This window comes from Zingiber officinale, chromosome 7B (assembly GCF_018446385.1).
Source record: "Zingiber officinale cultivar Zhangliang chromosome 7B, Zo_v1.1, whole genome shotgun sequence".
In the NCBI taxonomy this organism is placed as follows: Eukaryota; Viridiplantae; Streptophyta; class Magnoliopsida; order Zingiberales; family Zingiberaceae; genus Zingiber; species Zingiber officinale.
This window is the reverse complement of record NC_055999.1, coordinates 12,356,004-12,382,752: the sequence shown is the minus strand read 5'-3', so window position 1 is coordinate 12,382,752 and position 26,749 is coordinate 12,356,004. Positions and strand designations below refer to the sequence as shown.

At 36.1% G+C, this 26,749-nt stretch overlaps 3 protein-coding genes across 10 annotated transcripts; 1 reads left to right on the top strand and 2 right to left on the bottom strand.

Moving 5' to 3' along the window:
- Positions 1-316: 316 nt before the first annotated feature.
- LOC122005341 (uncharacterized WD repeat-containing protein C17D11.16-like) lies at positions 317-17,161 on the top strand. 8 transcript variants are annotated; one of them, XM_042560356.1, is made up of 18 exons: positions 3,883-4,135; positions 4,439-4,599; positions 11,113-11,417; positions 11,504-11,694; positions 11,772-11,851; positions 11,944-12,063; positions 12,623-12,746; positions 12,842-12,900; positions 13,003-13,068; positions 13,463-13,533; positions 13,618-13,714; positions 14,065-14,139; positions 15,513-15,611; positions 15,863-16,015; positions 16,093-16,122; positions 16,196-16,258; positions 16,518-16,595; positions 16,871-17,161. In XM_042560356.1, the coding sequence occupies exons 3-18, from the start codon at positions 11,299-11,301 to the stop codon at positions 16,955-16,957; spliced, it is 1,512 nt and encodes a 503-aa protein (XP_042416290.1). In that variant the 5' UTR covers positions 3,883-4,135; positions 4,439-4,599; positions 11,113-11,298; the 3' UTR covers positions 16,958-17,161. The 8 variants fall into 8 exon arrangements, with proteins under 8 accessions (XP_042416292.1, XP_042416290.1, XP_042416286.1 ...); XM_042560352.1 differs by having other exon boundaries at positions 11,107-11,417; XM_042560353.1 differs by lacking the exon at positions 4,439-4,599.
- Positions 17,162-19,107: 1,946 nt separating this feature from the next.
- LOC122004173 (ADP,ATP carrier protein 1, mitochondrial-like) lies at positions 19,108-19,560 on the bottom strand. Its single transcript, XM_042559099.1, has 2 exons — positions 19,450-19,560; positions 19,108-19,395 (listed from the first exon to the last, which is right to left on the bottom strand). Exons 1-2 carry the CDS (start codon positions 19,558-19,560, stop codon positions 19,108-19,110), a joined length of 399 nt encoding a protein of 132 aa, XP_042415033.1.
- Positions 19,561-24,471: 4,911 nt separating this feature from the next.
- Positions 24,472-26,205, bottom strand: LOC122003572 (protein RETICULATA-RELATED 1, chloroplastic-like). Its single transcript, XM_042558667.1, has 2 exons — positions 24,737-26,205; positions 24,472-24,646 (listed from the first exon to the last, which is right to left on the bottom strand). Exons 1-2 carry the CDS (start codon positions 24,994-24,996, stop codon positions 24,589-24,591), a joined length of 318 nt encoding a protein of 105 aa, XP_042414601.1. The 5' UTR covers positions 24,997-26,205; the 3' UTR covers positions 24,472-24,588.
- Positions 26,206-26,749: the final 544 nt, after the last annotated feature.

Below are 26,749 nucleotides of genomic sequence, written 5' to 3'. Positions count from 1 at the left end.
TTCGTGTACGAGGCTTTTCTACCTTCGATGTTTTGTTCAAAAAGGAGATTTTTCTACTGAGCCAACTTTTCTTGGAATAGCAATCCTCTCATTACAAACCAAATAAAAATTTGTGTGTCTCATACCTTTCTTTAATTCCTTTATATTTTGTTTAAGTGTGAAATTGATAAAATCCTATTGGTTGAAAAAGGTGTTTGTTGTTTTATATTGTGCAGGATAATTCATCTTCCTCTTATCGGTCACAAGACCAACAACTTCTAAGATCTCCCTGGTGGTAGTTGAACCGCCCTCCATAGAAGAAATTGAGAAGATTTTGAGAACAGGAGCATTGGAAAAAGGGTAATCTCTTTTAGAACTTGACTTTTTATTCCTTTTATAAACTTCTACATAATTGCCATAATCCAGTAGTAATGATGATTGTGCAGTGGAGACAGTGATGTAGAGGAAGGAGAGGATATGGATGTCGATGCTTCCATAGAAGAAGACGAGGTAGTGCATGCATTGGCTACAGCTAAAGCTTTGTCTAACAAAGGGATAAGAGTTCTAGTTGTTTCTCTGATATAGCTGATAGCCTTCTAGAACTTGACATGGATCACTATGACGACGACGACGACGACGACGACGACGAGATAGAAGATATGACTATAGAACCAACTGATGCAGTTATAATCTGTGCAAGAAATGAAGATTAAGTCAGTCATCTTGAGGCATGTTTTGCACAATACAGGCATTTTTTCATTATTTGTCTGCTTGCTTGTTTTTAATATGCTAAATTCTTGCTGTGTTTGTTGCTCTCTTAACCGCTATGATACTTGATTAAGAAATAAATAATTAAGATGAATGGCATTGATATTTGTGAGTGAAGGTATGAGCTAGATCTCATGCCTGAATTGCTATTACCCTAGTTGTCTTGGTAGTGATAGTGCACAGGTTGTTTGGTAGCTGGATCTTTTCATAAGATGGGTATATGGTTGGTTCTTAGATGAAACCCACCAAGAAAGTCTTTTTAAAATCCACATCATTGATGTCCTGCGTACTGATGGCCTTATTTGGGGATGTTTTTTTTTTTGGATTGTTTTTTTGATGCAAAAAAAAAAAAAATCTCCTGATATATTTATAGGTGCATTATGTGAATGCTTTCACATATTAGGATTGGAAAGATATTTAAGATGCTTATTTTAGACTAAAGGTTCGCCTGATTAGCTTATCTAAAATGGTTCATTTGGCAGGTTTGGATTTGTGAAGAATCGGAGGATGGATTCAAACATGTATGTTCATCATGACATAATCCTTCCAGATTTTCCCCTCTGCACGGAATGATTAGATTGTGTCCGTAAAGGTGATGATAAAGCTAACTGTTTCCTTTACTACCATGTTGGAATTTTGCTTCCCCAATTATGCAGGTTGAATAATTGTCTTTCTTTTGCATCGTGCTGATTTCTGTAGGCAATTTCATAGCTGTTGGCTCCATGGAGCCTGCTATTGAGATATGGGACCTTGATCTTGTATGTATTTTGTGTTACCGTTAGTAGCTTCCTTATATTAATTTTAGTTTGTTTGGAATAATGTTGATAAGCTATTTACAAATCCTAATTTAATTTTGACAGGTTGATGAAGTTCAACCTTTTATGGTCCTAGGGGGTGTCTCGAGTAAGAAGAAAACAGGGGAAAAGGTTTGTTGTTCTTTCTCAGGAGTGAACTATATTGTAATACTATAATTGCAGGCTTCTAATTGCTTCAAACACTTATAGCTACGTAGAACGAAAGTTATATAACTTGTAGACTAAGGAGAGTAATATGTTGTCTAGTGCCCTCATGTTGTGCTTTTTGTCGTTCTCCTCTGGAAGTTCAAACTAGCTACTAGTGGTCGCTAATTGTACTCATTGTTGTGGTATTTATATAAACATTGTTCTTCAATTACTTTCAGATACCTGTGCAAATTTTCAAATCCCTCCCATATAAATTTTGTAACGTATTGGATTTTTATGTAAAAGTTCCATTAAAAAGGGTGAGAGACCCAAACCCTTTTTAAAAACCCTTCCCTACCCTACTCTTCCTCGGCCCACGTTCCCGCACCCTCCAACCCCTCACGCCGCCGCGACTACCGCCCTTGCTTCCTGTCGTGGTTGCCATCGTCGTCGTTGCACATCGTCGCTGTCGTCGCGCGCCATCGTAGCCGCCGCACGTCATCGTGCTGCCAACGCTTCACAACAGCAAGCGAAATTGCATCTTCAATTGAGGTGGAGTGTTCTTGCTTGACTCTTTGTCTCTTTCGATTTATCTTCGTGCATGGTTAAGCACACACCTCGATCCTACGTCATTATTGGTCCCTACGAATCTGTTTTCAAATCTACCATGAATCATCACAGTGATACTCAGAATCAGTCTATCTAATTAGATTATTATCTTGTTTATTAATTCAAATATTCACTGATTTATATTGCTTACACAGTGGACATTAAAACATTTATAATTATGATTGCAACAAAGCTACGGTTACATCTCTATCACAAATTTACATCGCTGAGTTACTGACACCTATCACCATTAAAATCTTTTTTTTTTATAGTAGTACTCTGTAAACATCAAAACTCCTTATAGTCATGCTTCAAAATTAATAAATAATGGTAGTAAAATTTCATGTTTTTATAATATAGCTTTGTTGGTTGATCTTGTTATTATTTCTGCTTGTTTTTTTTTTATATCTTAAATTATTGTTGCTCTAAAAAAAACGAGTAATGAGGGTTCTAATAAATATCTTAAATGTTAGAAATAACATGGGGAAGTTTAAGAGATTTCTTTTATAAGAATACAAATCCTTAGGAGAAATTTTAAGAGGATAAATAACGAGAATAATTCTGTTGAAATAATTACGTATAATTGAATAGTACGAGTGAGAGTTTCAGCTCAATACTCGTAAGAAGTATGCAACTTCTTAGGTGGATTAATAAAGAAACGAGTGTCACCTTTATTTTATGGAACTTCGGTTCTAGAGATATGAGATTAGTTATGTTAGATGAGTAATTGAAATAACTTTATATAAATACAGAGCATGGCTCTGCGCTTTAAACTTTAACATTCGGGGTTTTCTTACGCGTACATAGGCTTTGGCCAATTGAAATGATTTTTACCTCATGAAATGGATTGCAGGTCATTCATCCTATGTATGTGTTTACATATGTGTATTCGCATGATGTATTTCGTATTAGGTGGATTGCAGGTTGTTCACTCCTTGTATATACGATACATCTCTTTTTGTTGGATCACGGGTTGTTCACTCTATCTATGTATGTATATGTAACAATCCAAATTTCCTCAATTAGAGTCCTAAAAGTAATTTAAAAATATTTAAAAATGCTATAGAAATATTCTAGGGATTTTTAGAAATTTTTAGAGTATTTTTATGTAATTTTTGGAGGTCGTTTGATATTTTTACTAAACGAAGAAAATTTCGACAAAAAAATGTTCAAGTCGATATTCAAATCGTGGACCTCGAACCTGAACCGAGCCTTAACTGAATCCAGCTAGCCATATGTTCCGGAATTGTTTTGTGAATGAATATGGAGCAAAATCTATTTAAGCAGTAGTTAATGAATAGGAAATAAATTGGAATAAAAAGGGATGCAGCTAGTCATCTGTTCCTGAATTGTTTTGTGAATGAATATGGAGCAAAATCTATTTAAGCAGTAGTTAATGAATAGGAAATAAATTGGAATAAAAAGGGATGTAGCCAAAACTCGAACCTGCAACCCGAGCTTTAAGCAGAACGCAGCCAACCAAGTATTCCACGAGAGTTTTGTTAATCAAGTAGGGAACAAAATGTATTTAAAGTACTAGTTAACAGAAACATTAGAGTATTACTCTAATAAGGAGAACTTAGGTGTTTAATGTTCCCGTGACCTAAAATATTACCTCACCTTTCTCTCTCGCGGCGTCGGCACTTCTCGTCTCGGGCGAAAACGCAACAGGGTTAGGGCACCACTTCCGGCGCCGGCGAGGGTGTCTCTCCGTGAGGTCTTCATTCCTTAGTGATCCACTCGTCAAGAAGGACCCGTGAGCACGAAGAAGAGCCGGAGAACTTGAGTTTTCTCCGAACCCTAGCAGCTCCCCTTCCCGGTTTTGAGTTCAAGGATAGGTAAGTCGCTACTCACCTGCAGTAGGATAGTTCCGGATTCCTTTTCCTTTTGTTTCCGAATTTTTCTGTGAAGATGGTTGGGTTAGGGTGTGCTGCCGTGAGTTTCCCGAATTGGATTTGGGGTTCCTTGTTTCACTTGATTTTTTTTGAAGCATGCTGTGAAGTTGTTGCTTGTTTGTGAATAAGATTGTACTCGGTTTTCCTTTGGGATTTACTGATGCGAGATGAAGATTCATTGAGGTGCTTTTGGAAACGCCGGATTTCTGGATTTCACCGTTTGATCAATACATTATGCTGTTGAAGGAGCTCGATTTCCACTGGAATGTTCTTGATGTGAATATTGCAAGATTCAGTTGACTGTGAACGGGTTTTGATTCAATTTCTACCGTGTCCTTGATGTTGTGAGTGGTTTGCAAGAAACCTGTTCGTTAATATGCCTGGCTGAATTGCAGATTGGACCGAAAGTAGGTGTTCTAAGTCTTGATCACAAATGATTTTGTCTCTATGAATTTTTGTTGACTAATTTTCATATCTGGTAATGATGCTAGATAGTGTAAGCATAGAATAAGGAGGTTAGAGAATAATTGAGAATAGCTTTTCCTTGTGAATTCATTTGGATTTCCGAACAGTGCATGTTTCGATAAGGAATTAGTGTAGAGTTCTGATATAGCAAAGGGTTGAGTATATTATCTTCTTGAGATAATACAATTCAGCTTCTTGAGATTATATAGCAATGGGTGATTATTGAGATATTATCTTCTTGCCTTAGAGCAATGGGTTGAGTATACAATTCAGCTGCTCTTTTATAGGACTCCATTTTATTATAATGATATAAAGTAGACATACCTAGTAATAAATCTTGATTCATATCAGTACTTTGGGATTGATTATATTGCAGAATCATGTTAAGCTTATGGTATGCAGAATTTAGTAGTGTAGTGCAGAATTTGTGGTTGCCCAGCAATCTAAATTCAGTTGTGTAGGAAACTTTTATACATGTAGTTTCATGAAGAACAGCTATGTTGTAGGTTCTTGGTAGCAAAACCTTTAATAGTTGCAAGGTTGTATAGATCCATGCATTTGATGTATTTCATTACGAATGGATTGTGGGGCGTTCACTCTCCTATACGATGCTTTCTCGATGGGTTGCGGGTCGCTCACTTGGATATTTTATTTACACAGGATGTGTTCGTATTAGGTGGAATGTAGGTCGTTCCCCTTCACTTATGCGACACAACCCTTAATGTGTACATTGTTTGTCATTCACACACTCAATAAATTAAATTGAGCTGTCAGATAAAATAAGACAATAATGTGTGAAATGTGGGAAAAAAAAAGAGAAACTAAGGAGAACTGAGGAAATTAGATAAGAAGTGAATAAAAGATAAAGGAAATGAAAAGATAAATGGTAAAGGATGCTTTACCCTTTTAATAATATTTTTCATGCCGTCTTTCTTATCTTCACTTTGCACTTTGTGCTCACTTTCCTTTTCCTTTGACACTAGATTCATAGACTTGAGGCAATTTTTGAGGTTTAGTAAATAAAGTTTGGACAATTGTTCAGAAATGCTTAGCGATAGTTATGGAGATGGTTTCAGCATAGTTTATCCAGTTTATTTTGCATTGCATTAGTTGGGCTTTTCATGCATTTTTTTTATGTTTAGTACCTTCCTTTTCATTGTCTATATGAAGTCAGTTTGTGTCATGGTATTATAGAGTCTTGTGTTGGCATTTCGTTTATGTGATTTAATAAATTGTTGCATATTCATATTCGTACAGCCTTGTGTACCCTCTTCGGGTATTATTTCTGATTTTGATGCAGGTATGAATATTATCTGAGTGGAGAGGCTATCCCTCATATAGGGGGATGAAGTCTCAGGGTCGTGACAATATTTATTGGTATTAGAGCCTAGGTTTTGACGATTTGTTTTAGGAGTTCATGATAACACATTGAGAGTCTTGGATGGTTGATAGAGTTGTCTCCAAACTTAGTCATGTGTCTCTAAGCAAAATAGAGGTTATACATTTGTTTTACTTGACTAAGTATAATTGTTGACTTACCTTTTAGTTCATCACAGACTATGGTGTGAGGACAAACTTCTACAGTATACAGTCAGGGCCGTCAACTTACTCATGGTGTTGGAGAGCTTGAGGGCGACCACAACCTTCCATACCAGAGAACATTCCTAATCGGTATGCAGCTCAAGGTTTAGAACGCCCTGAGTAGCAGGACAAGTCGAGGACTAGCTCAACAGAGGACTCTAGAAATGAGTCCGGCACACCTATTGAAAGTATTCCAGTTGGCAAGGCTAGAATAGTGCAACTTGTAAAACCAGTGAAAGATCGATGCGTTCCTTTTCATGGTACTATTGATCTGTGGGAAGCTCATGGCTAGATAGGAGATTTAGAGGATACATTTGGCTATATAGCCTGTCGGGATATGGAGAATAAGGTTGTAAATGAACCAAACATTCGTGAACAAGCTTGATGTTTGGCTTGGTAAAAGTTTGTTTATGTTCGTTCAATATACACAAGATTAATTAAACAAACAAACTTGAATAACTCGTTAAATTAAACAAACAAGTTTGAACATATATGTGTTCAACTCGTTAACGTTCGTGAACAATATTCACGAACCATATTCATTAATAAAACTCTTTTCAATATGCTAAATAAATAATAAAATAAAATAAAATAAAATAAACAAATAAGTTTAAATTATCAAGCTCCATAACCAATCAAACAACCAAAAGTTTCAAACAATCAAATAAACTTGAATTGAGAGCTTAATAACATCTAAACGAGTCAAGCTCGAACCAAGCTCAAGCCAAGCTTGAATTGAGAGCTTGATAATATCTAAATGAATCAAGCTCAAGCCAAACTTCAAATAAACTCAAGCTCATAAAAAATAAACCAAACCAAGCTTGAACAATCATTTCAAAAGCTTGGTTCATTTTAAGCTCGACTCGGTTACCTTATCAAACAAGCTTGAACACCCCAAAACTTGGCTTGGCTCGACACGTTTACAACCTTAATGGAGAAGGTACAATTTGCCACCTATTTCTTCCGGGGATGAGTAGTGGATTGGTGGCATGTGCGGAAGCAAACGTTTAGGACTTGGTCCATATCCTGGAAGCAATTCAAGGAGGCATTTGAAAGTAAATATTATCCAGAAGCATTTAAAGATGTGAGATGTCAAGAATTTTTGAGTATTCGCCAAGAAGATAAAAATGTAATGGACTATTGTGCGGAATTTGACAAGTTGGCAGAATTTTGGTCATCATCAGTAGCTACTTGTGCAGACCGTCAGAAACATTTCATTCAGGGACTTGCGCCTTATATCCGGATTAAAATGTCTAGATTGATTCACACAAGCTTTTAGGAGACCTTAGACAGAGCCATTTCTATTGAGGCGATACGACGAAGATTAAATAAGGAAAAGGAACAACACTAAAATAAATCCCAATCAGATCATTGAGGAAAAGAACGACAACGTGATAGATGAAACTCTCATAACAAGGAACAAGATGAAGGAAACATCATGGAGGGTTCCCCTCTATTTAAGAAGAAAGCAAAGAATAAGAACACATCATTTCAGGGATTCTCACGCTCGACTAACACCTACTAGAAGGGAAGATCAAATGATTCAGAAGTTGTAGGTTAGAGTTGATGTTATCTTTGTGGGCGGGATGGACATCGGACTTTGAGGTGTCAACTAGATCATGATATTTGTTTTTATTGCAAACTGCCTGGGCGCCAAAGCAAAGATTGCATGTTATGAGCACATGAGTCCAGGAAACCGGGACACAACAAGGACAGGCATTCCAACAACCTCAGCCCCAATCACAATCACAAAGGAGTCAACAAAGATATCAACCAACTTGGTCACAACCACATACTTCTCAACAACAATATCCACAATCACAGATGTACCAATGACAGGCACAACCAATACCTCCATACCAATCTACCTAATATTTCTACTCTACTCAGCCGACTCAAGTTCCCACACAACCCCTTCTGACGTACGTGCCCGCTGGAGCCCCATCTCAGGAGCCTGCTACTAGACGGGTTTATGCAATGACTAATGAGGATGCATGACGAGCTGATGGATCAATTATCAAAGGTATCATTTCTGTTTATGGCTTCTTAGCAGATCTATTGATTGATACTGGTAGTACACATTTTTTTATCTCTTCGAGTATGGCTGTAAATGAATCAAGCAGTGCATTCAGGTACAACTAGAAGGTACAGGGACCTTAAGAAAAATTTTTGGTGGCGAAATATAAAATGAGATATAGTCGAGTTTATGGCACGTTGTTTAGTCTGTCAACAAATTAAAACAGAACATCAGAGACTTGCAGGACTTCTACAAAAGATCCGTATTCTTGAATAGAAATGAGAGCATATCACCATGGATTTTGTTGTTAGATTACCAAGGTCCAAAAAGGGTTATGATGCAATTGGGTAGTTGTGGACCAATTGACTAAATCAATACACTTCTAACCCATTTGTCGCACTGATGCATTGAGTTGCCTAGCTGAACTTTATTGCTGAGAAATTGTGAGATTCATGGAATTCCTTTGAGCATCATATCTGATCGAGACTCTCGTTTCACGTCTAAATTTTCGCAAAGCTTACAGAAGGCCTTGGTTACTAGTAATGCTTCAGTTATGCTTTCCACACCTAGACAGATGGTCAACCAGAGCAGACTATTCAAACCTTAGAGGATCTTTTACGAGCTTGTGTGCTTGATTTTAGAGGTAGTTGGGAGGACCACTTACACTTGGTGGAATTCGCCTATAGCAATTGTTTTCATTTAGTTATTCAGATGGCTCCTTTGGAAGTACTATATGGTCGAGCATGTAGATCATCCGTGTTGTGGGACAAAGTAGGCGAACGTCAATTACTTGGTCCACAATGCATTATGAGGAATGCATAGTTGGTGAAAAAAAGTTTTAACAATTGTTCAGAGATACTCACCGATAGTTATGGAGACAGTTTCTACAGAGTCATCCAGTTTATTTTGTATTGCATTAGTTGGGCTGTTTATGCATTTTTTAATGTTTAATACCTTCCATTTCATTATCTACATGAAGTCAGTTTGCCAATCAGGTCATGGTATTATAGAGTTCTGTGTTGGCATTTTGTCTATGCGATTTAATAAATTGTTACATATTCATACTCGTACAGCCTGGTGTACCCTCTTCGGGTATTATTTCTGATTTTGATGCAAGTATGAATATTATCTGAGCGGGGACTCTATCCCTCATATAGGGATGAAGTCTCCGGGTTGTGACACTTAATCTGATTTGCTATCATATGAAAATAGGGGAAATGAAATTCAGCTCTATATCTAACTTTTGATGTCATTAATCTTATGTATTATTAATTATGACGTTTTTGTATACTAAACATTGTGAACGAATAGCTTTACTTAATGGCTCTGTTAAGACTTAAACCTCTAGTAATTTCTTAGGCTTAAGCTATTTAAATATGATGCAGGAGCTTTAAGTAAGATATGCTGATTATATTTTGGATGAATTAGAGTTCTAGGCATGTGAACTCTACACATTTCCTAGATGAATACATAAATACAGCCATTATCCTTCTATCTAAAAAACAGCAGTGCTAAGTATTTGGTTACTGTCTACAGAGAGATTCTTGATTTCTCCATACCTCGTACGGTATTTTGGCTTCTTCTTCTCTCCTATTGCTACACCAGGTCACAAATCCGCTAATCTCCACCTCCGATGACAGGTAGTACTTATCTCTTCCTCTATCCTCCTATCGTCATACGGAAGCGTCGACCTCGCCCCTTTCTCTCAATCCTTAATATGTTTGTGTTCAAATCCTTTGTCGCATCATTCTACCTATAATAGGTTGATTGCAGTATTCCCTATATTGTTTAAGTTTAGTTCATTCAATCTGGTGGTTTGCTAGTTATGTGTTATGTATCAGAACAATGAGTAGGTCATAAATTGATAAAATATATGGTTTGAACGAGATAACTAATTGGGGTAGACTCTTTCCGCCATTTTATTATAGAATTATGGTCTCCTTAATTGATTAGGCATCTTAATTCATGAAAGCCGATCTTTGTATTTGATCAATTAGAGTTTCAACAGCTAAATTAAGTAGTTGGATCAAACTAGTGAGTGGAAAAAAGGTTAATCATGGTTGTTGATCTTGCTCCAAGAGTTAAGGTTGACTCGCCGGTGTGCTGGTAAGGGAATTGGCGCGATTGCAATGAGCCATTGAAAAAATGAAAGCGGAGAAGAAGAAGACACAAGGACACCAATATTGGGGCTCTTATTATTTTCTCATTACTATCCTTTTATACAGTTCCTTTTTCTAAACCTCTTTCTTTCCTCCTCATTTATGGAGGTTACATTTATTATAAGGGAGTTATTGAATCAATTATTAACTCGTTAATTACAAGAGATTCTTTAATGAAGTCACAATTAATACGCAGAATGTTCAGTTTGCTTCTTCTGTCTGTTCACCTTTATCATGTGTTTATGAGTCAAACTACATTTAGTTCATCCGTTTTTATTATATATTTTATTTTTAAAATTCAATACTTAACATAAGAAGTCGCGGTATTTTCTTGTAAAAGTTGTACCAATAGATACGAACAATAGTGAATCAGCCAATCAACATAGCTGTGGGGTATAGTATTAATTTTAAAAAAAAAACTCAAAGGGGCGGTCCATGCCCTGACTTGGGTATACCCATAGGTGAATTTATTCCTTAAGCAAATGAATTCGAGGGGGTTTGAACGACCGTATGAGTTAAATTATCTAATCATTTTAATATGATACCATCTTATTTAATTTAGGGGCAAAATTAAATAAAAGCAATTTATATTTTATGAATCTTGAGGAAAGATTATTATGAAATATATCATAAAGTTGTGAGCTAATCTTATATTTGAATGCATGATCTAACAAACTTTAAAATTTTGTAAGTTTTAGGTAGAACGTGTTCCACGCATTCACCTCCTCTCCTTCTTGGCCAAGGACCTTCCTCTCCTCACTGTGGCTATCTCCTCTCTACCACCCTTCTAGACAATCTCTACTTCACGACCTACTTAGGTTCAAAGGCCTGAGGTCGCTGCTTAACTGATCTCATTGCCCTTGCTCATCTATCTTGGCGATAAAATGATATCTGCAATTAGTTGGGTACCAAAGGGAGCTTCTAAGGTCTCCCCGGTGGAGGTTGAACCACCCTCCATAGAAGAAATTGAGGAGATTTTGAGCACAGGAGCATTGGAAAAAGGGTAATCTCTTTTAGAACTTGACTTTTTATTTCTTTTATAAACTTCTACATAATTGCCATAATCCAGTAGTAATGATGATTGTGCAGTGGAGACAGTGATGTCGAGGAAGGAGAGGATATGGATGTCGATGCTTCCATAGAAGAAGATGAGGTAGTGCATGCATTGGCTGCAGCTAAAGCTTTGTCTAACAAAGCGGATAAGAGTTCTAGTTGTTTCCCTGATATAGCTGATAGCCTTCGAGAACTTGACATGGATCACTATGATGATGAGGATGATGGTACCAAATTCTCTTCAATGATCTTAGCAAAGTTAAGAATTGTATTTTGTTTCCACTTATACATTTTAATATGCCAGGAATTGAGCTATTTAGTACTGGTCTAGGCAACAGTTACTATCCAAGTAATGATATGGACCCTTATCTGAAGAACAAGGATGTGAGTCAAACAATTTTAACTTGAAAACTATGTTTCTTTGTTTTACTCTAAAGGAGAATTCAAATAATAGTTTCACTTAATATATTGACTAGGATGATGATGATGACGATGACGATGACGAAGACGACGATGAGATAGAAGATATGACCATAGAACCAACTGATGCAGTTATAGTCTGTGCAAGAAATGAAGATGAAGTCAGTCATCTTGAGGCAAGTTTTGCACAATACAGGCCTTTTTTCATTACTTGTCTGTTTGCTTGTTTTTAATATTGTTTCTAAATTCTTGCTGTGTTTGTTTCCCTCTTAGCCTCTATGATACTTGATTAAGAAATAAATAATTAAGATGAACGGCATTAATATTTGTGAGTGAAGGTATGAGCTATATCTCATGCCTGAATTGCTATTACCCTTGCTGTCTTGTTAGTGATAGTGCGCAGGTTATTTGGTAGCTGGATCTTTTCATAAGATGGGTATATGGTTGGTTCATAGATGAAACCCACCAAGAAAGTCTTTTTAAAATCCACATCATTGATGTCATACATATTGATGGCCTTATTTGGGGAATTTTTTTTGCATTGTTTTTTTAAGGCAAAAAAAAAAAAAAAATCTCCTGATATTTATAGGTGCATTATGTGAATGCTTTCACATATTAGGATTACTTCATAACAACAGAAAGTGAGTTTGCATTAAGTTTGGAAAGATATTTAAGATGCTTATTTTAGGCTGAAGGTTCGTCTGATTAGCTTATCTAAAATGGTTCATTTGGCAGGTTTGGATTTTTGAAGAATCGGAGGATGGAGATTCAAACATGTATGTTCATCATGACATAATCCTTGCAGATTTTCCCCTCTGCACGGCATGGTTAGATTGTGGCCGTAAAGGTGATGAGAAAGGTAACTGTTTCCTTTACTACTATGTTGGAATTTTGCTTTCCCAATTATGCATGTTGAAAAATTGTCTTTCTTTTGCATCGTACTTATTTCTGTAGGCAATTTCATAGCTGTTGGCTCCATGGAGCCTGCTATTGAGATATGGGACCTTGATCTTGTATGTATTCTGTGTTACCATTAGCAGCTTCCTTGTATTAATTTTAGCTTGTTTGGAATAATGTTTGTAAGCTATTTACACATCCTAATTTAATTTTGACAGGTTGATGAAGTTCAACCTTTTATGGTCCTAGGGGGTGTCTCGAGAAAGAAGAAAACAGGGAAAAAGGTTTGTTGTTCTTTCTCAGGGGTGAACTATATTGTAATACTATAATTGCAGACTTCTAATTGCTTCAAACACTTATAGCTACGTAGAACGAAAGTTATATAACTTGTAGACTAAGGAGAGTAATATGTTGTCTAGTGCCCTCATGTAGTGCTTTTTGTTCTTTTCCTCTGGAGGTTCAAACTAGCAACTAGTGGTCCCTAATTGTGCTCATTGTTGTGGTATCTATATAAACATTGTTCTTCAATTACTTTAAGATACCTGTGCAAATTTTCAGCTTATGTGCCTCAATATTCTCTCATGTAGATTGTCTGCTAATGTTTCACATCCATTCTATAAAATGATATTTGTAGTGGCATCTTATTTTGTTGTTTATTTCCTTGATTGTAATGTGTAGACCTCCGTCAAATACAAAAAAAATAGTCATAGGGACTCTGTACTTGGGCTTGCATGGAATAAGGAAGTGAGGTGAGTTTGGTCCCTCAAAATGTTATTTGATTGTGTTGTACAAGCTTGTGGGTCTTACAAGAAGATTTGTGCATTGAATCTCAGGAATGTTCTAGCTAGTGCAAGTGCAGACAAAACTGTGAAGATATGGGATGTAGTTACTGGCAAATGTGCTGTAACTGTTGAGCATCATAAAGACAAGGTAACTAAGTTTACATTATGAAAGAATAAAATAATAATTTTAATATGGTTTCAAATCCCTCCCAGATAGCTGAGATGCAAAAAAAAAAAATAATAATAATAATCAATTAGTTTCTTATATGCACATTGCCCTTAAATTTATTGCATTTAATCAATTCTCTTGTGGAATAATCACTGTTAGATACGAGTGTAAAACTATTGCATCTATTTATTTTTGTTATTGTTTTTGCTTGCCATTGTGGTGAAGTATTTGGTGCTGTATGATTTCATGCTTTGTTTTGCATCATAACTTAAAATTAAGATTGTTAAGATTTTCAGCAAAATAAACTAATAGCTACACTGTTGCTGTAGGTCCAAGCAGTTGCATGGAGTCGATATTCTCCTGAAATACTTATCAGTGGTTCTTTTGATCCATCAGTTGCTGTGGTAATGGATAAGAAATCTCTCATAAGATCATATGTCTTTCTTTCCCCTTAATATTGCCTATGGTACATAAGTTTGCATGAATCATCAACTAAAAGAGGCTAAGTGATAAGCTATTAGAAGGATGGGTCAACTAATGAATATTGTATTATTCACAAAATGGAATAGCTTATCTATTATACATACATCCTGCAAATAAAACCTGAAATAGTATTGCCATCAGATTTTTCTCACTTTTTCCTCTTGTTTAAACTTCCCCTTGAATGATTTGGATCTCGTCCCCTCGGGATGGTCTAGTGGTTAGCGCATGAGGTGCTGCCTCCATAATGTCTAGGGTTCTAATCTCAGCATAGCCAAGGTTAATGCCTCCCTCATGCGTCAGTCATTATTCCAAAGGCTAGCAGCCACCTGCGATTTACCTCCTCCGTGTTGGCCCTGGGAAGAGTTGGCAAGGGCGCTGGGGGCGAGCGTAATTGCCTTTTGCCACCTTGAATGATTTGGATCTCTTGGCTGTAGAAAAGAGTTTTAGCTACTTGATAGTTCTGCTTATATTCTTTTATAACTATTTGAAACAGAAAATACATAATAATCAAAAGACTCAACAGAAATTTCTTAGGGAAGTTGAAGGTCAAGGCACAATTGACTTCTGGGACTATACATATTGTGCATGCTTTATCTGATTTGCTATCATACGAAAATAGGGGAAATGAAATTCAGCTCTATATCTAACTTTTGATGTCATTAATCTTATGTATTATTAATTATGACGTTTTTGTATACCAAACATTGTGAATGAATAGCTTTAATTAATGGCTCTGTTAAGACTTAAGCCTCTAGTAATTTCTTAGGTTTAAGCTATTTAAATATGATGCAGGAGCTTTAATTAAGATATGCTGATTATATTTTGGATGAATTAGAGTTCTAGGCATGTGAACTCTACACATTTCCTGGATGAATACATAAATACAGCCATTATCCTTCTGTCTTAAAAACAGCAGTGGTAAGTATTTGGTTACTGGATCAGATGATTGTGGGGCTTAATTCTTCTTCTTGAATTTCTAACGCCAGACAGTTCAGCCTTTTAGCTTTTTTTTCATAAAAGTTTCATGGCTTACTGACTGCTGTTCTTTAATAATCAAATACATGCTAAATTAGAATGGGCATTATCACAATATTACTGATCAGTTTGGGGTTGAATACTCGGTGTCTTGAAGCCTCTCCAATGGACTTTTTCTCCTCACTTCGTCGTGATTTTCTACGTGGCATTGTGATTTTGAGTTTCTTTTTGTAAACTGCAGAATATTTTTAGTTAAAAGGAATTCCTCTCTTGGTGTACTATAACTTGATGAATAATGTTTATTCCCTATGAATTGCAGATGGATATGAGATCAAGTTCTCAAGTCTGCAACGAATGGTCTGTCACATCTGATGTTGAAAGTTTAGCATGGAACCCACACTCAGAGAACACATTTGTGGTGAGTTTATAATATATTACTGGTGATTGTTGACTATTGAAACATTGGAAGTTGAAGGGTTGGTGGTTTTCCTTTCAAGCCATTTCCATTGTGATTTCATTTTCAGTAGTTATCTATTACTAGTCTTGAACTGCCTGCTTGAGCCATTGGGACAGATGATGGAATATTTAATCAAAATTTTGAGGGATGATTTAAGCAATGCTGTTTTAGTCCTAGATTCTAAGAGTTGTGACCTGTCTGATGTGTTTCAGGCAAGTCTTAACGATGGTACTGTTCAAGGTTTCGACATCCGGGCTTTGTCAGACTCCAGCTCCAGCGCCAGCTCTAATTCCAAACCAACTTTCACACTTAAGGCTCATGATAAAACTGTTACTTCAATCTGCTTCAACCCTGCAGCTCCAAATGTATGCGTCTAGTTTCAACTCTGCTTATAAAAGAGTTTTAAGTTAATTGACTGACCTGTTGAAATATCATGGTGCAGTTCCTTGCTACAGGTTCAACAGATAAAACGGTATGGGATGGTTTTCTTTCCCTTCTCATCTGCAATATGAAAGTATCTGCTGACGACTAATTCATCGAAACAGGTGAAATTGTGGGACGTGTCAAACAATCAACCATCATGCATTGTATCTCAGAAATTCAAGGCGGTAAGTTTTCTCAAACAGTTTAATGCTTGAGAATTATGGATTATAAGAAAACTCCGCTCCTTTATCAGAAATGGAAAATTTTGATTCATTTTACCTTCTGTTCTAGTATAATTATCCAATCTAAGTCTCGTCTGTTAAATAGGAGAAAATTCACTTTAACTCTCAGAATTTAGTAAATTATGTTTTTTTAATAGCAAAGCTTCTATTACTAGCTTTTATTGGTACTTCATAACCTAATACCGAAAATTATCTGTTTCAGGGTGCAATATTCTCTATAGCCTTTTCAGATGATTGCCCTTTCTTGTTAGCTATTGGAGGTTCTAAAGGGAAATTGGAAGTAAGTAAACAACACTTCGAAAGAAGTAATTACTCTATTACTTGAAGCCTCTGTTTCCTTGAACTAATAAGATCATCTTTCAATTGTTTCCTTTGAAATATGGAATTTAAACATTTATCCGTATTAACTTATATGTCCAAGATTGGGTAGAAAGTGAATTTTCTATCCTCTTCATTTACATCCGTCATTCCTTTTCTTCGTTTTTACCCTTCCATTTTTTTTAGTTTTCTCCCCAAAGAAACAAAACCAAATAGTTCGTTTTCTCTCGTTCGCAGGTGTGGGACACCCTATCTGAACCAAAAATTGCCAATAGATATGGCAAGAGAGGTGATGGAAGTAATCCAGCACCATCATCAGATTGAGCTTTGACGTGTTCAGTTTTGAGCTTTAAAATGTGAGGATGTTTTGAGCAGACTTTTTTTTGCCCCCCTTTTCCTTACTATTTTAAATCTGTCACCTTAACAATTAAGAAGATCCAAATTTTATTTTAAATTTTTGTCGAATCGAAATGTATAGGATGGAAAGCACTTTTTATTTAATTGACAAATTTCTGAGTTTTTTTTAAATTACTATCTACTTCATATATATCAACAGCCTCCGCATCGATTGGCATCTCCATCCCTGAAATTAAGGGTATAAAATACTAAAAATTTTAATATATTGCATCTACTGAATCTTGTTAAAAGTATATCAAATTATATCAAAAATATGTAATATCAAAATTTTTAATATAGTATTATATTATATTGAAAAGTTTTGATATGATATTGGTATATAATTATAAACTTTTAATGTAATATAATTTGGATTAAAAAAGTAATTTGGATTATAAGGTCAACACCACATAAGTTGGATGATATTATAAATTTAATATTTAATTAAAATTTAAATGTCAAATATACTCTTAGTCTATTTTTTTTTGTATTGGTTGTTGTCGTCCATTGTTGATCGCTATCTTCAACCGTCAGTTGCTGGCCCTTGTCGGCAGTCAGCTTCAGCTGGTGATGTTACCACCTCAGGGCACATGTTGTCGTCGGCTGCCGTCACCCACCGTCACTGATCGCCTCCCTCGGCCACAGTCGTCGTCACTGGTCGCCTCCGCCTCCGGGCACCGCCGTCGTCCACCATTGGCGGAGAGGTTGCAAGGTATTTTTGTCTGCTCGCTTCGATGGGCACATAGGAAAGGGCGGAAATATTTCTGCCCCGACAAAAAGTATACTTAGGTCTAGTCAGTCGCTTATTTGCATCTTTCAACTAGACTTGGAGGGAAGGCTAGTGATATATAGTATTAGAAGTGAGCCCCCGGGATGACGTGGAAAGTAAAGTCAAGATAAGGTGACAGTCCAAATTAAGATGAGATGGCAGCTTGATGTTTATACGCACAGACTTAGAGTTGACTGGATCAAGGGTCAGTCGTATTTAAGGGGCGGGCACTAGACGTCTCTGTGCATCCAACTGCTCGCTGTTAACAAGGGCGAAGTAGGGATAGGTAGGTCTGAAAGAACGGTCGGGAACATGCTCGGCTGGTCTTTTAGGAGCTTATTTCCTCATCTTCCAGAGGTAAACAGTCCCGTATACGGTGGAATGGTCGTAAAATTGTCCAGATCTCAAGGACTTGTTTCTATGGATTTCTCTTAGATCTTCAAAGTCATAGTATATATCCGAGCGGCCCTAAAAATAGGACGGGTTTCCACTCATATCTCTAGAATCACAATATTATGCCACTGAAAGCTCACGCATTGCGACCTATATATTAGGGTAATGCCAAAAGTGCTAACCGCCCTTATAAAACTTAAGATTCTATTCATTGTTCGCCATAACCTGCACTCGAGTGGATCAACTCCCGCCTGGGATATATCCAGGGAACAACGTTGTCAGAGTCAAAGAATATTCCCTTATTCCTTTCTTCGATTAACACAGTACGACAACATATTCCTTCAAACACTTTTTTAATGGCGTCAGTTACAAAAAAGATGTCTACGTATAATAGAAGATTCTTGGGATTAGAGCTATAAGTCTTCCAGGTACACACACTTCGTTGCTCGACAACTTCTGACATCCGACATTCTCTGTCATCTCATGATTGCAGAGGTTATAGAGGTAATATATAAACAGGGAGTCTTTTCCAATGACAAGGTACACATGCACATACACTTATATACCTATACTCTGCTATGTTTTTCTACCTTTGGCCTGAGCAATTCATTAACTTGAGCGTCGGAGGACCTTCACCAAGGATCTCCTCCTTGATTTTTTGCGCTGACATTCTGTTAACTAGTTTGAGTGTGTGCAAAAAACTTAGTGCGCCAACGAGGAGTCTTTGATTCAATACATGAGTCTTCATTTAGTCAACACCGTAATTACCTATCCAGCGCTTCATCCTCAATTTTCAGACATTATCAATATTGATGCACATCTAGACAAGAATTACCTGCAAACTTCCAGTGAGAAGCACTGGCTTCAACGAGTCGTACATTCCAAAGTAAAGACCACGGCACACTATAATCCCGACTCATGAAATGTTAAATCCTCTGTACACTCCAACAATGCCATCGGATTGCAAGGTCTTCCGGTAAACATCGATAAGACCATTGAATTGTCGCTCTCCACCTTTCTTGGCTGCCTTGGCATCATTCGCAAGGCGCGTTCCAGCATAGTCCAAAGAGTACACAAACAAGAATGAACAAGCACCTGCAGCACCACCTGAGCCAAGATTGCTCGCAAACCACTTCCAGTATCCATCTCTGTCTTTAAAGTTAAACATCCGCTTGAAGTAATCCTTGAATGCAAAGTTCAATGCCTGGAGACAAGAGACAAAATAAATCCAGTTATGAAGCAGGATTATACAAGCTACATCTCTGAGAATGAGATGGCACATCTTGCGAAATTCTGGACCTGAGATGGAGTGTATTGAAGTTGGGTGATTAATCTGACCCGCAATGTTGTAATCAAAAGACCTGTACATCAGCCACAATCGAAATCTTTCACGCTTTCCAAACATAAACCAATGATTCAGTAGCATAAATTAATTATGCCAACAATATCCATCTGTAGCAGAACAGAGGTGATAAAAAAAATGTGCATAACAAGCCTCTAAACTCTGTTTTCTTCCCGATCTAATTCAGTCAAATATATTAGAAAAGGCAAGCAACCAAGTTGATGAACACCCTACAATGTATCACCCTAAATATAGATCAAATATGAAGTAACACTGACAAATCATAAAATAACAGAACTAATTACTCAATAATTTCAGATCATCATCAATGTTTCTAAACAGTTGGAAATGTCAACCAGAACTGTAAAATATCATATAACATCAATGCATAATCTGAGATGTATTATATATCAAATATTTTATGCTACCATGTTGTGCGCCCTCACTGCTCAATGGACTATGTTCGGCCTTCATATTCCAACAATAAAAGGAATGAGAAAATTAACTTCAAGCATTGTAAAATTAGTGGTATTGAATTCTAGTTCACACTGTTTTATTATTATTATTTTTTTTCAAAAAGGTGATAGTTTCTGAATGTCACACGGAATCATAGATTATCATTTTAATCGTTCAAATTCATTCTAGCATGAAACCAGAATCCAAAGACCATGTTCACAATATGTCAAGGTAAAAGCATATTTAGGTTGGGTAATTTGATTATGCACCACAAGCTACAATAACAAAAAAAAATGATACATTAAAATAAACATATGAAGTTTTCAAAAAACTGATCTTCTTTTCATGAAGTAGACAGTTGATTGAAGCAAGAAAAATTTGCTCGTTGTTGAATGTAAGATAATATGATGTTGACAAGATAAAATTTGAAAACAAAAATGACAAATTGAACACGAAACCCATAAATATTCATTTGGCAACTTTGCTAATTTAAAGGTCAGAGATTAAAACAAATGCAGATGGGAAATTTTAATGATAAGTTTAATGATAGCTACATCATTTCCATAATAAAAAAATTAAGGTGGTATTAAAAATCAGAATGAGAATGAGAATTATAGTATTATAGAATAAGAATGGATATGAATATGGATATTACTCTTAAAAATAATGTTTGGTTAGTTGAATATTCTCTATCGGAATAAATCAAAATTTTCTTTTTTACTATTAGAGAAAAATAAGAGAAAAAAATTAGATGTGAGAAAAAGTTGAATGTGAAAGAAAAATATAATGAGAGAAAATGATGAGAGAGAAAATATGATGAAAAAAAATGAAAAGAGGGAAAGTGTGATGAGAGAAAATGAGGAAAGAGAGTGTGATGGAAGAGAGTATGTGACAAAAGGTGAGTCGCTTGCCCCCAGTGCCCCCGCCAATCAGTCCCTAGGCTAATATGGAGGAAGTAAATCACGGGTGGCCATGCTCGAATATATCGAATTTCAACCCCAAGACCTTATGTGACAACGCCCCATGCCTTAACCACCGCACTGCTCCGAGGGGACTAAAAATCACTACAACAAAAACAGCAAACGACAACGGATATTATCCGTTGTCGTAGGGTCAAAAAACCGTTGTAACTGAGGGTGTTGTAGAATGTATTGCCCTACGACAACGGTTTTGAATCCGTTGTCTTTGTAGACATTTGACAACGGTTTTTATCCGTTGTTATTTATATGCCCAAACTTTGGCTACGAAGGATACGACAACGTTTTAAAACCGTTGTGGTAGATAATTTTAACAACAGAAATAAACCGTTGTGGTAGACATTTTTTACAACGGATATAAACTGTTGTGGTAGAGAATATTTGACACGTTTTATTTTTTTTTACAATAGTTTTAATATATTTTACAACGGATAAAATCGTTGTCTTTTATCACTTTTTACAAAAAAAATTCGTTGTGGTTTACCTGATTTTTACAACATTTTTAACTGTTGTCTTTAATGTTCATTAATACCAAACAACCAATCTTATTTTACTATAAGCAAACCACCAATACAAAACTAAATATTTACTACATTAAATCCAAAATAAACATTCGTATATAATTCATCTTGTAGCCACATATACAAAAATATACAAAATGAGTTGTTACTCATCAAAATACACATGTTTTCCATTACTCTCCATATACATTAAATTACATGTTTTCCATTTGATGTTCTCCATATGGCTTTTAATTTACAAATTAGCAAGGCAAGCTACATCCTAACAAAACTCACTTCTTGCATCAAAAAAACTCAAGCCTCACGAATTGCCCGACCTGCAAGAGAAAATTTAACAAAACTTATCAAATTCCAGAATTCCAAAAGGAGAATGTAATTAACCAATCTGTAGTGCATAGAAGGCAAAATCAAACCAAATGAAGGAAACAAAAAGAGGTGTTTATTAGAGAATAACAGTACATGGAATCTACTAGGAGCAGTGATACCTAGCTTAGCATAGTTTATTAAATAATTAGCACTACATGCAGCTAACATTATTTAAGTGAACTATCATCCAAGATCAATAGAATCCATGCAAAGCGCATTACATCCATTAACATCTTGAAACAAAATATTCATGCAATTTTCTGTGCCATTTTCTAGACTGCATTACCTTTAAGACCTGGTAGGCATAATATGCTTTTCCATTTTGGAAGTAACAAGTTGCCAGGAGCTGCAAATTGACATAAGGAGAGTACAAACAAGAAAAAATAATAAATTATAGGACGAAAAACAAGATTAAGTCATGGCATATAGATGAAAACCATAAGGAGAGTACAAACAAGAAATTTGTAGAGCAACTCATAAGATACAAAAAGGTCATCATCTAACAATTCACAAAGAGATAACTTCCACATTGTCAGTCCTTGCATAATTCGAAAACAACTAAATAAGCTACTCACACAACCCAACCATTATTAATTTTGGACCACAAAGAGAGGCAATAAATAAGGGAAATGTCAGCTAATTCTGCTCATGGTAGAAATGCAAGAATGAAGTATTGAGCAAAGGAGATAGCTAGCTGTGAACAAACAAATTATTAGCACTAAGGAATCAAAATCAATAAGTCATGGAGTCACAAACAAAGTGTTCAACCATCTTTTGAAGTCTAGTAATTTATACCTAGTAATGAATATAGTCTAGTACGCAATCCGCTCATTCGGATCGCACTTCGTCAATTTCTTCGTTGGAGTAAATTGTTTTCATGAACTGTTAACAAACCCAGATTATATTAGTAAAAAAAATCAGTAATAAAGAAGCAAAGTCAAATAAAAGAAATTATTTGAGAAAATTTAGAATATGTCAAATATTACCATTGACAACTACTCACATTAAAATCCAAATTCAGAAGAAAAAAAAACTACATCAAAGAAAATAGAGAGAAAAAAACAAACGAAATTGTCCCTTCTTATTCCCCTTCACTTTGAATCCGAGTCCATACTCTCCATTCCCTTCAACCCTCTTCGCCTCTTCTTCTTCTGTTCAAAACCAATAAAAAGATACTAAATAAATGTTTCTCAATAGAAAATATAATACCGATGTAATTGCTAGAATAGATATAGATATTTCAAGGTGATCAAGAGGGGAAAAATGAACAATAAGTGGAGAGCGAGCCACTGCACCAATGGAACATAACATACATGGACCCGCTCGAAAGGGCCAACAAAGACATGCTGCATTAAAGACATGCAACAATGAAGGAAAACCAAGGAATATTGTCAAAATTAATAATAGAAGAAAATGGTTGAATACTATCATGCAGCACAACAGCAGTGAAAGCAATCAAAAAAGGTAGAAAATGTTGAAAATTAAGATGAAACAAATATTAGAGCATGAGATTTAGAAGGATGGAAGCAAGTGGACGGAAATGGATACCTTCCTCGTGCATGTCTTCTCCCTCACTTCATACCTTGCCCTTGTCAAATTTGTTAGCCATATACCTGGATAACAGTACTGGGATCCAAATTCACAACAATTAGGAAAATAAAGTTTAAATTTTGAGAAGAAAATGAGCAACAAGTTGTGATTTTGCTGAATCCAAAGAATGGAAGAATGTGGAAGTAGTGTGACCAACACTTACCTGATAGTCCGAAGAAGAGGGCAACATCACCATCTTTGCCCATATTGTTGCTAGAGTGTAGGGAGAGAATGTTTCTTTTAGGCATTAGATAGTGCATCACACTGAACAAACCTTCTTCATCTCCCCGGCATATTGTGTGCCAAGGATGACCATTTCTTTCCTATCAAGATTAAGATCAATGCTGGTGGAGGTAGTCATGTAGTGTGTGTATCGATTACATGGAAACTGGCCAGCATTGTAAATTGTGAAGCAAAAGAGATCCGTTTCAGCCCAAGGCAATAGTGCATTACGTATTCTAGTTGTAAATCGGACCAGAATTTCAATAACAACAACAACAACAACAATGGCAAGTCTTGTATAACCAGTAAACCTCTTTGGGCGGATCAAAACTTCATCAAGAAAAAAAAAAGGGAAAGGAAAGATATTTAGAAATTTAGTAGAAGGAAAAAAGGATTTCTTAGAGAAAAGACATTCCAATGTGATGGCATCATTTGGCTCAAATATACCAACATGATCTGCATATAGAAAGTTTCCAAACTGATGTAGATCCAATTACCGATAATTCCAACAATTGATATATAATTATTATGAAACTGCAGTTGCTTAACTTGGATAAATCAAGGAAAAAATAACAAATAAAACCAGAGTGATGATGTCAAGACCATAAATTAGCTATTGGAAACATAGAGAACACCTATCGAAAAAGACTAAACAAAGAGAACTATGGTAATGTTAAGTAATGTGCAAGCATCCATTAGCAAGTTGTAATGGTATCATTAAAATAAAACATACTACTAGCACTTTAAGATACTATATAGAAAAAACTTAGAAGTTCACAAAAAAAAAAAATCAAGTGCATCAGCCAGATAGGAATACCTCAATGTTGTACTAAAGAAGATTGCAACTCCAAGAACATCGAAGTGGTTGAGCATAGTTCTATCAATCCCATTTAAAAGTTGATAGCGCATGTTTGCATATAATCCTAAAAAGCACCATAACCAAGAGCATTGCTACTTGCAGAAGGAATTGTCACTGATAACCTACCATAAAATTGAGTTAAGAAACCATATAATTAAATTATCTTCAAAGAGTTATTCACAATAAAAGGGGGAAAAATAGAAAACACTAACCTTCCCTCCTTCTTGGCAGCAAAATCTTTTGTTATAGCACCTTGAATTGTCCCTGCAGCTAGTCCCAGTAAAGAAAATTCTGCTGCTTTGTAGAAGAAAGAGTAAATTCTCTTCTGCAAGTCAAATTCTCTCATAGGATAGCTATTCTCAAAAATATTATTGGGAAGTTTCTGAATTGTATTTTCCAAGTCAAAGCGGAATGTATTCCCATATGAACGACAAGGTGCAAGGGACCAAACAATTATTCCATTACAAGTCATTGCAGTAAGGACATTGACAAGTGCCAATTGCCATTCTTGCTTGATTCTACATCACGGAGGAGAACAGATTAATAATCAGAACATATAAAAACATCTCCCTTTTGCAGACAATGAAATTTGTCTAGAACATTAGCATATTCTGTGCCAAGTCAGTCATATCATATTTATGTAAATTCAGATGTGCAAATATATGTCATAAGGCACGTCAAAATACTACAAGTTCAGAAAAGCATAGAAACAGGGATGATGCTTGTGCCACTATCTAGCAAGTAGCACCTAAATTCGGAAAAAAATGAATAATGGACAAGTTCAGTTGCATGTCGCATTAGATCAAATGCGATGTTTCCACTTTATTGAGAGACAATTCTATGAAAACTAAAATAGAATGGAGCTCGACAACACTATACATATAAATATAAAGATCAAAGTTTCTGAATGGATAAGTGTGAGAGGGTGAAGTGTAACAAAATTTCAAGATTTTGCAGGCAAATCTTGCTGATATGCTAGAGAAATGAATTTACCTTGTTGGAAGATGAGCTTTACATGAAAATGTAGTTCTAGCATCTCTAAGCAATTTCCACCACCTTCGAAGAAGACAGTGGAATAAGGTAGTCTATCTCTGTTTTAAATCCCATGCTCAAAATGCATAGTTTGAAATGCTATAGATCCAGGTTAACATTTTTGTTCCACACATGAGATAGTAAACATACTTATGTGAATGATTCTTATTATGCTTCCCCAACACAAAATTATATACCTCGCTCCCTATTTCCATCAATCTCGGTTCTATCACGCACAGAGTGATACTATTACCATGACATATTTATCTCCTGTAAGTTGAATATAAATCTACAAAACACACTAACCTGAATACAACTAGGAAGATTGAGTATCGGACAGATATGGAAACCACAGAAAAGCAACAAGATGAAGAAAATATGAGTATGTTGATAAATATGATTGTTATTGCACTTGCATGGCTATACCTGCTGCGGGGAGTTGAAACCTTCCGGAATAACAAACGCTTCATTATCTAGAGGGATATCGGTAGATGGATATTCTGAACGTACGTATGGACTTGTACTCCCACATAAAACATAATTCGCAGAGCAAAGAACAGCCAGATATAACAAGAGGAGCTGTGAGCTCCAACCACCCATAGGCTTCCAGGAATCGATTGCAATTCTACCCTAAAAGCACGAGACAATGGATCAGTTAGTATCGCCGCCTCTGGTAATCACTTCAAAATACACTTTTTTTTATATAAAAAAAACAATATAGTAATCTCCAGATCGAAAACACTCCACGAAGTAAAGCAACGAACTCTCCAGATCCAATGAATCCAATAAAACAACACAAAACTCCCGAGCGATTCATCATATGGTTGCATGACAAATTCCGAAGCGATTGAACATCGATTTGGAAAAATTAACAGAGATTTGAAGGAGGAAAACACATTCTTAGACGGGCGATACAGAAATAGCGCAGATCCATGAGAAGCAAACTATGAATCCGAAGGCGGAGGAACAAACTGCTTACCGGAGCAGATCCAGAAGCGAAGGAAAAAGGATCGAAGAAGCCAGTGCCACTAAACTGCGATTTCTTCAGAATCGAGAGACGGCTCAAGGAATCTGCAGCTCAAGGAATCTGCGGCGTTCTCCGGTTTCTCCCTCTTGTGCGTCTGGATCTTCGACGGCCCATTGGAGAACGCCTCCGCTCACCAGGAAACGAGAAGGAGCACAACGTCGTATGA